The sequence below is a fragment of the Heptranchias perlo genome, chromosome 1 (assembly GCF_035084215.1).
Source record: "Heptranchias perlo isolate sHepPer1 chromosome 1, sHepPer1.hap1, whole genome shotgun sequence".
NCBI lineage: Eukaryota > Metazoa > Chordata > Chondrichthyes > Hexanchiformes > Hexanchidae > Heptranchias > Heptranchias perlo.
The window spans coordinates 18,044,257-18,057,867 of NC_090325.1; the positions used below are offsets into that span (position 1 = coordinate 18,044,257).

At 43.9% G+C, this 13,611-nt stretch overlaps 1 protein-coding gene across 1 annotated transcript in view; it reads right to left on the bottom strand.

The window, feature by feature from the left end:
• The window catches only part of ctnna2 (catenin (cadherin-associated protein), alpha 2), a 1,371,619-nt gene that overhangs the window by 124,778 nt on the left and 1,233,230 nt on the right, over positions 1 to 13,611 (bottom strand). The window contains exon 14 of the mRNA XM_067981945.1: positions 1,741 to 1,854. Within this exon, the coding sequence (XP_067838046.1) occupies positions 1,741 to 1,854 (114 nt within the window). The remainder of the gene's footprint in view (positions 1 to 1,740; positions 1,855 to 13,611) is intronic.

Below are 13,611 nucleotides of genomic sequence, written 5' to 3' on the forward strand. Positions count from 1 at the left end.
ACAAATCTACTGGAGTTTTTTGAGGATGTAACTAGTAGAATAGATCGGGGAGAACCAGTGGATGTGGTGTATTTGGATTTTCAGAAGGCTTTTGATAAGGTCCCACACAAGAGGTTAGTGTGCAAAATTAAAGCACATGGGATTAGGGGGAATATACTGGCATGGATTGAGAATTGGTTGACAGACAGGAAACAGAGAGTAGGAATAAACGGGTCTTTTTCCGGGTGGCAGGCAGTGACTAGTGGGGTACCGCAGGGATCAGTGCTTGGGCCCCAGCTATTCACAATATATATCAATGATTTGGAAGAGGGAACGGAATGTAACATTTCCAAGTTTGCAGATGACACAAAGCTGGGGTGGAATGTGAGCTGTAAGGAGGATGCAAAGAGACTCCAATGTGATTTAAACAAGTTGGGTGAGTGGTCAAGAACATGGCAGATGCAGTATAACGTGGATAAATGTAAAGTTATCCACTTTGGTTGTAAAAACAGAAAGACAGATTATTATCTGAGTGGTGATAGATTGGGAAAAGGGGAGGTGCAACAAGACCTGGGTGTCCTTGTACACCAGTCGCTGAAAGCGAGCATTCAGGTGCAGCAAGCAGTTAGGAAGGCGAATGGTATGTTGGCCTTCATTGCAAGAGGATTTGAGTACAGGAGCAGGGATGTCTTACTGCAGTTATACAGGGCCTTGGTGCGACCACATCTGGAGTATTGTGTGCAGTTTTGGTCTCCTTATCTGAGGAAGAATGTCCTTGCCATGGAGGGAGTGCAACGAAGGTTTACCAGATTGATTCCTGGGATGGCAGGACTAGGCCTATATTCACCAGAGTTTAGAAGAATGAGAGGTGATCTCATCGAAACATATAAAATTCTAACAGGACTAGACAGACTGGATGCAGGGAGGATGTTCCTGATGGCTGGGGAGTCAAGAACCAGGGGTCACAGTCTCAGGATACGGGGTATGCCATTTAGAACCAAGATGAGGAGAAATTTCTTCACTCAGAGGGTGGTGAACCTGTGGAATTCTCTACCACAGAAGGCAGTGGAGGCCAAGCCATTAAATATATTCAAGAAGGAGATAGATATATTTCTTAATGCTAAAGGGATCAAGGGATATGGGGAAAAAGCGGGAACAGAGTTAGACGATCAGCCACAATCATTTTGAATGGCGGAGCAGGCCCGAAGGGCCGAATGGCCTACTCTTGCTCCTATTTTCTATGATTCTATGATTTTTTTTACAGTGACGCAAAAACTGCATTGTAGCTAGTTGCTGAACTAACAGTTTGTAATCTGGCAAGCAATGTGAAGCCACTTCAAGAAGGTCGTTTCATACTGCTTTGTCCTGTCACGTATTTGCAACTGGTCTGGACTGAACTTTCAAAACTCCACTTTGGAACATTAAAGAACTGATTGTCACATCAGCTGTTCAAATTTAAATAGCATTTGAACACCAGTGAGCAGAGCTTCATGCCTGTATGAAAAAATGCTTGCACATAGCTCTACTTTGCCTGACCAGAGAATGGTGCAGAGCTGGCAGTATAACTCTATGTTATTGCCTTGTGCTGCTCTAAAATACATACTAGTCTGCTGCGTAACAGGGCAGTTGACATTACATTAGTTGCCATCAATTTATTAAGAGGCGATCATATTCCTAACAAGGGGAGTCATTTTTAAAATGCTATGCTTATTCCATTTAATGAGAACAAAACGCAAAATCACTGAGATCTGACGAGCTCACCCTTGCACTTTGCCCTGCAATAAGCTGATCATCCTCAGTCTGGACACTTGTCCGGCTGCGCACATCATAGTCTTCTTGTTCGAAGTCAGAATCATCCTCTAGTTCTTCTGGAGTCTGAAAAAGTAAACAAATATAGAAAGAAAGGAGATTATTACTATAATCTTTGCTCGGTCACCTCTGATAAGTGAGCAGATGCCTCCAAATCCTATAATTTACATTAAACAATTGAATAGGGCAGCAGCTATTAAATTGTAGAGGGTCGTCGTTTTTCTTAAGTAGAATTGAGACCAGGAACAATCCCAGAGTTGTCAGACAAAGCTTTGTGCTGAAACATTTCTGTAGGAGCTCTAATTAATAACAAGACCAATTTCAATAAAAAAAATCCCATGTAGGACCTGCACTGCAAATCCATCTGCTTCAGGGGCTATCAGTGCCTGACACACTGCTTTCTAATTCTGCTTCATCTAATGACTCTTCCTACTGGAGGTCATTTAATTGCAGAATCTGGATGTCTCTGGAAAAAAGTGGTCCAATTTATTTTACTTGAATCTTTTATGGCAATTCTAACAGAAATGTTTGAATAATGTTGAAGTAAATCTGAGATCCGCAGTTTTACTCTCCACATCAGCCTTTTTTTGTGTTAAGGGTATTTTCTCCATGAGAGGGTACAGTGGCATAGTGGTTCTGTTAGTGAACTAGTAATCCAGAGGACGAGACTAATAATTAAAGAAATGTGAGTTCAAATCCCATCTTAGCTGTTTGAGAATTTGAATTCAGTTTTTTTTAAAGCTGGTATCAGTAAAAGTGACCATGAAACTGTTGTTTTGTTGCAAAAATCCAACTGGTTCACTAATGTCCTTTGGGGAAGGAAACCTGCTGTCCTTACCCGGTCTGGTCTATATATGACGCCAGGCCCACGCCAACATGGTTGACTCTTGCCCTCTGAAGTGGCCCAGCAAGCCATTCAGTTGTTTGCAATGGTTCAATAAGGCAGTCCACCACCACTTTCTCAGGGCAACCAGGGGTGGGCAATAAATGCCAGCCTTGCCAGCAACGCCCACATCCCAAGAATGAATTAAAGTTAAAAAATGCACACTTCTTTCTTTGCCCTCCCATTTTTCACCACTCACTGGTTACCCAGGACACACATACTTCCATTTAAATAAAAACTTGCATCCTAAAGGTCACATTAGCATTTAGCATGATTTACAAAAAATTGCATAATATTCATTAACGACGATAGTCAGTGAAGTAAAACACAAAGTCCATTGCAGAGTGAGACTTTTTTCTCTCTTTCAGTGTCTACATTGTTGTCTTCCTCAGATTTTCACTCTGCAGAATAGATCAATACACTTGCTGACCGGTTATGAAATCGTGGAGCCAGTTACACTTCATAATGGCTAGTTAATCAGGGAGGTGATTCATCTTGACATACTCAACAACTTCATTCCTTGATTTCAAAAATGAAGGAAAAGTTCAGCCCTCGGGTCAATCTGAAATCCGATGTCTTGTTTGCAGGAAAATACTCCTCATGAAAATCGGACATATGAGAACCCACAACCTGTATTAACTGACTATGAATCATAACCTGTCATCATCGACAATGATGGACAAACCATCATCATCATCACTCAGCGACATATTATGATACTGTCGTGTTCATGTGAAGAAAAGTGAATGTTAAAGGATATACGAGTATATTATTAGATCCGAAAAGATTCTTCCTGACCTTCAATAATCCAACACTCTCAGAGGTGCACCTTCCAGTTGTGCATATATTTCCGTAGTTTTATTTAAAAAAACTATTTTTGTTTAAATGTCTGGACGTAAGAGTTAAATATTTTGCCTAGAAATTTCTGTTGCCAATATTAACAGCAAACTCTTAATGCACTCGCATAATCTTTGGTGTTGTTTTAGTCCCAAGTTTTAGTCTTGTTTATTTTAATGGAATTAGTGCCTCTTTAATCACTGATCCACTAGTATTGTCAACAGTTATTTCTTGATTTTGTTATATTGAAAATACTTTCCCAAAATAATTTTTTTTTTACAAATTTTAAATTGACATTTATTTTGTGCTCATCAACTGTTGTGGAGTTGAACACTTTTGAGCTTATATCTGCTAGTGCCAGTATATTGCATAGCATGGATTCAGGGGAAAACTGCCTCTACTTTGTCTAACAATGTGCCTTCACCACAGTCCTGGCCTTAAAATAATAAGAAGCAAGAACAGGAAAATATCATTTGGCCTATCTCCTTACAGAGACCATGCACAATTTACTGATTCCACCTCACCCATTTTATCTCCTGAAGGAAAGTTCTACATAATAATTCACAGATTCCCAAAAGTAATCACATGAATGGCATCATATTGACCGTGTGCACTGCTCAATCTCAGTCTTTTGCGCTTCAGACCACATCTAATTACCTCTTGTCTTCTCCTTATCCTTCTCTCTAGTACCAGCAGCTGGGGATCCATCATGCCTTATGGAGTATTTGATTTTCTTAACTCATACCTATATCTGTAACCTTGTAAATTTCAGTAAAGCACCTTCTTCTACACCAGTGTGATATTAGCTATTCCCCATACCTGCAGTCTATGTGGCTCTTGAAAAGGAAATTTAATGCCAATTTTGCCAAGTTGTTGGCATTTTCTGTGGACATAGCACTTCACCCATAAGAGAAGAGAGATGGAAGAGCAAGAGAAAAATGAGAGTGAGGAAAGGCAAGAGAGAGAGCAGGGGAGAGAGAAGAAAAAGAAGGGAGAGAGTAAGAAAGAGGAGGAGTGAGGGAAAGAAAGGGGGGAGATCGGAGGACAGATTGAAAGCTGGGAAAGGAAAAAGCTAATGGTAATTAAACTATGAAGGCTCACACAAACAAAATATTCCTTACCAGGGATAGAAGACAATCCATTAAGATCACAGGCGTGGAGACCGCTCATTAAGTGGGTCGTAAATATGTCCTTCCTTATCTAGACCTGTTTGAGACCCTTTGTGAGCAAAGACCTGAGCAGCTAGGGAGTAAACAAGTGGTCTGGCATGTCTAGGTGCTGGTGCTTCATTAACTTGGAGGCCATCAGGGCTGTGAGGTAATTGCCACCAAAAGAGATCTTTTATTCTAATACGTGTGTCACTCAGATTTGGGAAGGTTTCTTTGAAAATGAAGGATATTTAAGATCACGTCTTTGAACTAAAGTTCTCAGTCTTCAGTGCTGAGATTAGCTCTAGTTCTTTTAGTAGTTCTTGTAGTAGTCTTTGTAGTAGAAGGTGTAGGAGTTCTTTGTCTAATATATGTAGAAAGGTGTCTCTGTAAAATCAAAAAGTGCATCTCTGACAGACTCAGAGAGAAAGATTATAGAGGTTAAGATTGTATGTCTATACCAGCCAATTATAGGCAGATGTAAGTGTGCCACTTAGTGCTTGAGCACAGAGGTTGGGAAAGACAGAGAGTGAGCCTCTAATGGAGAGAAGTGCTAACAGAGTGAGGACTTTCAACTGGGAATTTGGTGAGTGTGGGAATTAGGTGCAGAGGGGGAAGGAGGTGCTCAGTGATTTAAACCAAAGAACTACAGATTAAGACTGAGCGGAGCGTAAAGGGAGCCGCAGCAGGAATCCAAAATCAAGGAAAAGTCAAAAAATTACATTACAAGACAAGGAGGAGCGCCAAGAGTAAGTCAGTAAGTGATAATTCATTGGTTAATGTTTTATGTGGTTACTTTTCTTCGTGGTTAGTGTTTTTTGTGATGTGGAGATGCCGGTGATGGACTGGGGTTAACAATTGTAAACAATTTTACAACACCAAGTTATAGTCCAACGATTTTATTTTTAATCCCACAAGCTTTCGGGGGCTTTCCCCTTCCTCAGGCGGTGTGGAGATGACAATTTCGAATCCTTCGCATTTTAAGATCACATAACAAAGCCTGGTGATTACTGCCCGTTGCCAAGGCAATCACAGTGAGCAGACAGAAAGGTGTCATCTAAAAGGCCACTGAATATACAACCCCCCAAAAAAAAAGAGAGAGAACGAAGACAGTCAATGACCCGTTATATTAAAAACATATAACATTTGTTCGCTGGTGGGGTTACGTGTAGTGTGACATGAACCCAAGATTCCGGTTGAGGCCGTCCTCATGGGTGCGGAACTTGGCTATTAATTTCTGCTCGACGATTTTGCGTTGTCGTGTGTCTCGAAGGTCGCCTTGGAGTATGTTTACCCGAAGGTCGGTGGCTGAATGTCCATGACTGCTGAAGTGTTCCCCGACAGGGAGAGAACCCTCCTGTTTGGCGATTGTTGCGCGGTGTCCGTTCATCCGTTGTCGCAGCGTCTGCATGGTCTCGCCAATGTACCATGCTCTGGGGCATCCTTTCCTGCAACGTATGAGGTAGACAACGTTGGCCGAGTCACAGGAGTATGAACCGTGCACCTGGTGGGTGGTGTCCTCTCGTGTGATGGTGGTATCTGTGTCGATGATCTGGCATGTCTTGCAGAGGTTACCGTGGCAGTGTTGTGTGGTGTCGTGGACGCTGTTCTCCTGAAGGCTGGGTAATTTGCTGCGAACGATGGTTTGTTTGAGGTTGGGTGGCTGTTTAAAGGCGAGTAGTGGAGGTGTGGGGATGGCCATAGCGAGGTGTTCGTCATCATTGATGACATGTTGAAGGCTGCGGAGAACATGGCGTAGTTTCTCCGCTCCGGGGAAGTACTGGACGATGAAGGGTACTCTGTTGGTTGCGTCCCGTGTTAGTCTTCTGAGGAGGTCTACGCGATTTTTCGCTGTGGCCCGTCGGAACTGTCGATCGATGAGTCGAGCATCATATCCCGTTCTTACTAGGGCGTCTTTCAGCGTCTGTAGGTGTCCATCGCGTTCCTCCTCGTCTGAGCAGACCCTGTGTATTCGCAGGGCCTGTCCATAGGGGATGGCCTCTTTGACGTGGTTAGGGTGGAAGCTGGAAAAGTGGAGCATTGTGAGATTGTCCGTGGGCTTGCGGTAGAGTGAGGTGCTGAGGTGCCCGTCTTTGATGGAGATTCGTGTGTCCAATTCGTGTTCTTGGACACACGAATCTCCATCAAAGACGGGCACCTCAGCACCTCACTCTACCGCAAGCCCACGGACAATCTCACAATGCTCCACTTTTCCAGCTTCCACCCTAACCACGTCAAAGAGGCCATCCCCTATGGACAGGCCCTGCGAATACACAGGGTCTGCTCAGACGAGGAGGAACGCGATGGACACCTACAGACGCTGAAAGACGCCCTAGTAAGAACGGAATATGATGCTCGACTCATCGATCGACAGTTCCGACGGGCCACAGCGAAAAATCGCGTAGACCTCCTCAGAAGACTAACACGGGACGCAACCAACAGAGTACCCTTCGTCGTCCAGTACTTCCCCGGAGCGGAGAAACTACGCCATGTTCTCCGCAGCCTTCAACATGTCATCAATGATGACGAACACCTCGCTATGGCCATCCCCACACCTCCACTACTCGCCTTTAAACAGCCACCCAACCTCAAACAAACCATCGTTCGCAGCAAATTACCCAGCCTTCAGGAGAACAGCGTCCACGACACCACACAACACTGCCACGGTAACCTCTGCAAGACATGCCAGATCATCGACACAGATACCACCATCACACGAGAGGACACCACCCACCAGGTGCACGGTTCATACTCCTGTGACTCGGCCAACGTTGTCTACCTCATACGTTGCAGGAAAGGATGCCCCAGAGCATGGTACATTGGCGAGACCATGCAGACGCTGCGACAACGGATGAACGGACACCGCGCAACAATCGCCAAACAGGAGGGTTCTCTCCCTGTCGGGGAACACTTCAGCAGTCATGGACATTCAGCCACCGACCTTCGGGTAAACGTACTCCAAGGCGGCCTTCGAGACACACGACAACGCAAAATCGTCGAGCAGAAATTAATAGCCAAGTTCCACACCCATGAGGACGGCCTCAACCGGGATCTTGGGTTCATGTCACACTACATGTAACCCCACCAGCGAAAAAATGTTATATGTTTTTAATATAACGGGTCATTGACTGTCTTCGTTCTGTCTCTCTCTTTTTTTTTGGGGGGGTTGTATATTCAGTGGCCTTTTAGATGACACCTTTCTGTCTGCTCACTGTGATTGCCTTGGCAACGGGCAGTAATCACCAGGCTTTGTTATGTGATCTTAAAATGCAAAGGATTCGAAATTGTCATCTCCACACCGCCTGAGGAAGGGGAAAGCCCCCGAAAGCTTGTGGGATTAAAAATAAAATCGTTGGACTATAACTTGGTGTTGTAAAATTGTTTACAAGTGTTTTTTGTGGTTAGTGTTTCAGTGTCAGGTAAACAGTGAAATGCCTTAAAGCTAAACAAACAGTTTAAATAACTGTTAGCTAACATGGCAGGACAGCTGGGGACCGTAACATGCACATCCTGTGCCATGTGGGAACTCCAGAACACTTTGTGTGTCCTAGAGAACCACACCGCAGGAAGTGCCGCCAACTGCTTGAGCTCAGCGTTTCTGAGCTTAAGTGGTGGCTGGCCTCACTACAGTGTATACAGGAAGCTCAGAGTTTCGTGGCTAGCACATTTCAGGAGGTGGTCATCCCGCAGCTACAGAGAGTTCAGACGGAGAGGGAGTGGGTGACCACCAGACAGACCAGGAGGAACAGGCAGGCAGTGCAGGAGTCCCCAGAGAGTGTGGCGCTCACAAACCAGTATTCAGTGTTGAATACCAGTGAGGGCATTGACACCTCAGGGGAGTACAGTCAGAAGCAAATCCATCCTACAGTGGGAATCTCGGCTCCACGTGAGGGCAAAAGAAATGCAGTTGTTATAGAGCATTCGATAGTCAGGGGGATAGACAGGCGTTTCTGCAACCTCTGACGTAAGTCCCACATGGTGTGTTGCCTCCCTGGTGCCAGGGTAATGGACATCACTGAGAGAGTGCAGAACATTTTGGGGGGGAAGGAGAACAGGCAGAAGTCATGGACCATGTGGAAACCAATGACATAGGAAGGAAAAGGGTCGAGGTCCTGCAGTCAGAGTTTCAGGAGCTAGGGAGGAAATTAAAAAGCAGAACCTCAAAGGTAGTAATCTCTGGATTACTTCCAGTGCCACACGCTAGTGAGTACAGGAATAGTAGGATAAGACAAGTTAATACATGGCTGGAGAAATGGTGCAGGGGGGGAGGCTTCAGATTCCTAAGGCATTGGGACCAGTTCTGGGGCAGGAGAGATATGTTCAAGATGGATGGGTTGCACTTAAACAGAGCTGGGACCAATGTCCTGTTGGGGAGATTAACTAGTGGTGTGGGGGAGGGTTTAAACTAATTTGGGAGGAGGATGGGCATCAGGATGAAACTTTATAGAGGAGAAACAAGGTGAACAGAGGACTGGGAGGGACAAGTAGCACTAGAGTAAAGAATAGTTCAGAAACAGGAAGGATCAGAGAGGGCGCAAATGCGAGGCAGACTAAGATGAGTTTGGAGTGTATGTGAGTAAATGCACGTAGAGTGGTAAATAATGTTAGTGAGTTGCAGGCTCAAGTCGCCGCACGGGACTATGATATAATGGCAATATCAGAGACCTGGCTCAAAGAAGGGAAAGAGTGGGTACTTAATATTCCTGGCTAGAAGGTATTCAGGAAAGATAGGGAAGGAGACAAAGGAATGGGGGTGGCAGTATTGATCAAAGAAACTATTACAGCACTGGAAAGGGCTGATGCAGTTGAGGGATCAAAGACAGAATCTATTTGGTTAGAATTAAGGAACAATAGAGGAGCTACTACATTATTGGGTATATACTAAAGGCGACCAAATAGTGGGAAGGAGATAGAGGAGCAAATTTGCAGGCAAATTACAGAAAGATTCAAGAATTATAGAGTAGTGATAATGGGGGACTTCAATTATCCCAATATGGGCAGTAACAGTGTAAAGGGCAAAGAGGGGGAGGAATTCCTGAAATGTGTTCAAGAGAACTTTCTGGAACATTGTGTTTCCAGCCCAACCAGGAAGGAAACAGAACTGGATCTAGTTCTGGGGAATGAAGTGGGGCAGGTGGAGCATGTTTCAGTGGGGGAGCATTTGGGGAACAGTGATCATAATATCATTAGGCTTAAAATAGTTATGGAAAAGGACAAAGAACAATCAAATATGAAAATGCATAACTGGAGGAGGGCTAATTTCAGTGAGTTAAAAAGGAATCTTGCCCAAGTGGATTGGAATAAAAAATTGGCAGGCAAAACAGTAATTGAACAATGGGAGACTTTTAAGGAGCAGTTGGTTCAGGTACAGAGTAGACACATCTCTACAAAGGGGAAAGGAATGGCATCCAAAGCCAGAGCTCCCTGGATGACTAAAGACATAGAGATTAAAATGAAACAGAAAAAAGTAGGATTATAACCATGTAACATTCATAATATAGTGGAGAAACAGGCTGAATACAGAAAGTACAGAGATCTAAAAAAGGGAATAAGGGGGTCAAAGAGAAAGAATGAGAATGGTTTAACGGCTAACATAAAGGAAACCCAAAAGTCTTTCATAAACATATAAATAGTAAATGGTACTCAAAGGAAGGGTGGGGCTGATTAGGGACAAAAAAGGAGATCTTCTTGTGGAGGCAGAGGGCATGGCTGAGGTACTAAATGAATACTTTGCATCCGTCTTCACTGGAGAAGAGGATGATGTCATTGTAGCATTAAAGGAGGAGGTAGTAGCAATGTAGGATAGGATCAAAATAGATAAAGAGGAGGTACTTAAAAGATTGGCAGTACTCAAAGTAGAAAAGTCACTCGGTCCAGGTGGGATGCATCCTAGGTTACTGAGGGAAGTAAAGGCTCTGGCCACAATCTTCCAGTCCTCCTTAGATATGGGGATGGTGCTAGAGGACTGGAGGGTTGCCAATGTTACACCCCTGTTCAAAAAAGAGGAGAGGGATAAACCCAGCAATTACAGCTCAGTCAGCCTAACGACGGTGGTGGAGAAACATTTAGAGACAATAATCCGAGACAAAATTAATTGGCACTTGGAAAAGTATGGGCTAATAAATGAAAGTCAGCATGGATTTGTTAAAGGAAAATCATGTTTGACTAACTTGATTGAGTTCTTTGATGAAGTAACTTTCAAATGGCATTTGATGGACTTTCAAAAGGCATTTGATAAAGTACCACATAATAGACTTGTTAGCAAAATTAAAGCACATGAGATTAAAGGGACAATGGCAGAGTGGATACAAAATTGGCTAAGGGACAGAAAGCAGAGAGCAGCTGTGAACGATTGTTTTTCAGACTGGAGGGCAGTATACGGTAGTGTTCCCCAAGGGTCAGTATTTGGACCACTGCTCTTTTTGATATATATTAATGACCTGGATTTGGGTATAGAGGGTATAATTTCAAAGTCTGCAGATAACACAAAACTCAGAAATGTAGTAAACAATGTGGAGGATACTAACAGACTTTAGGAGAACATAGACCAACTGGTGAAATGGGCAGACACATGGCAGATGAAATTTAATGCAGAGAAGTGTGAAGTGATGCATTTTGGTAGGAAGAATGAGGAGAGGCAATATAAACTAAATGGCACAATTTTAAAGCGGGTGCATGAACAGAGAGACCTAGGGGTACACACACACAAATCTTTGAAGGTGCCAGGACAAGTTGAGAAGGCTGTTAAAAAAAACTGGAGAAGCTGGGCTTGTTCTCCTTAGAACAGAGAAGGTTAAGGGGTGATTTGATAGAGGTGTTCAAAATCATGAACGGTTTTGACAGAGTAAATAAGGAGAAACTATTTCCAATGGCAGAAGGGTCGGTAACCAGAGGACACAGATCTAGCGTGATCGGCAAAAGGGCCAGAGCCAACATAAGGAAACTATTTTTTACGCAGCGAGTTGTAATGATCTGGAATGCACTGCCTTAAAGGGTGGTGGAAACAGATTCAGTAGGAACTTTCAAAAGGGAGTTGGATAAATACTTGAAGGGTAAAAATTTACAGGGCTATGGGGAAAGAGCAGGGGAATGGGACTTATTTTATAGCTCTTTCAAAGAGCCAGTACAGGCATGATGGGCCGAATGGCCCCCTCCTTTGCTGTACCATGATACTATAATAAGTGTCCCTGAGATCAAGCGAGGAGAGATTTAAAGCAGCTAGTCTCGATACAGGTTTCAGCTAATAAAATCCAAATTGGTTGATGTAAGAAAGTTTGGCGAGCCAAATTTTACACATCACTAACTCCTAGGTATGGACCTGGTGGTAAATCCCTGACAGTTTAGTGAGAAACAATTAAGGTGTTAAGAATTTGTCTGGTGTCCATGATGAATATTCTTGTTGAGGTATCAATCCCAGTGTTAACACACATGGGATCTTCTACATTCACCTGAAAAGACAGAGAGAATCTCAGTTTATCTGAGGGTGGCATCTGCAACAACGCAGAGCTTCTTCAATACTGCACTGAGGTTTCAGTCCAGATTATGGGGGTGAATTTCCACGGGGGTTGGTTCTCTGTTAACTCACTGTAACTTCAGCAGGAAAAACTGTTTTTCTGGGGTTTCTGTGGCTCTTCCTCCGAAGTTATGGTGGACACTGGGCGAACCCACGCAGAAATTTACCTCTATGTACTTTAGTCCTGGAGTGAGGCGTGAACCCACAAATTTCGGACTCAGAGGCGAGAGTGCTACAAACTGAGCCCCAACTATCACAGAAGAGAGAACAGAAAGAGAACAAAGAGTGAAAGGAAAGAGAGGAGAGCAAACAGAAAGAGATAAGAGGAGGGAGAGATAGAGAGAGAGAAGAGGCAGAAGAGAAAGAGGCAGAGGGGAGAAAGAGGGAAGAGAGGGAAAAAGAGTTTGGGAGTCGAGAAAGAGGCAGACAGAAATACAGATACAGAGAAGAAAGGACTTTTATCTCCTGGATTTGAACGTGTCTCAGAGGTGAAAGGGTAGTTTTCTAACCTACTGTGCCACCAAATCCCCCACCCATCCCAAACATCGACAATAAAAATTAATGAACATTTACTTTGTTTTTATTTTTCTGTGATGGTTGGTAAGCAGTTTGTGCTGTTTTTAAAAGTCTGTGTGCATATTTATTAATGTAGATGTGCACTGGGAGGTGCATACGTAATGTTGGGTTGGTTGGTAGCCCTGTCGCCTCTGAATCGGCAGGTTGTTGACTTGACTCCCAATCAGGATTCAACAGATAAACGGTGAATATCTCCAGGTTTTCTCTCACTTGTTTGCCGTAGCATCAGCAGAGGAGCCGCAGACGCCCCAGGAAAATGGCTCCCAGTCCAGCAATACCTCGATTTTAAAATTTTCATCCTCTTGTTCAAATCTCTCCATGGCCTTGCCTTTCCTTATCTCTATAACCTGCTCCAGCCCTCCAAGAACTCTGCATTCCTCCAATTCTGGCCTCGTGTGCTTCCTGCACTTCCTTCGCTCCACCATTGGCGGCCCTGCCTCAGCTGTGGAGGCCCTAAGCTCTGGAATTCCCTCCCTAAACTTCTCCATCTCTCTCTCCTCCTTTCAGATGCTCATTAAAACCTACCTCTTTGACCTAGCTTTTGGTCACCTGTCCTAATATCTCCTTATGTGGCTCGGTGTCAAATTTTGTCTGATAATGGCTCCTGAGAAGCACCTTGCTACGTTAAACCCACTATATAAATGCAAGTTGTTGTTGTTGTAAACAGCGTTTACATAATTTTCTCGGAGCTTCCGTGGTCACGGTGGAAAAATGGATTCACTCCCATAATCTGACCTGGCACTCCAGTGCAGTATCCATGGAGTGCTGCGTAGCCCGATGAGATAGTAACCTAAGGTCCTATCTGCCTAGGTGGTGTTAAAGATCCCCTGATACTACTGAAGAAATGCAGGGTGTTTCTCTCATCA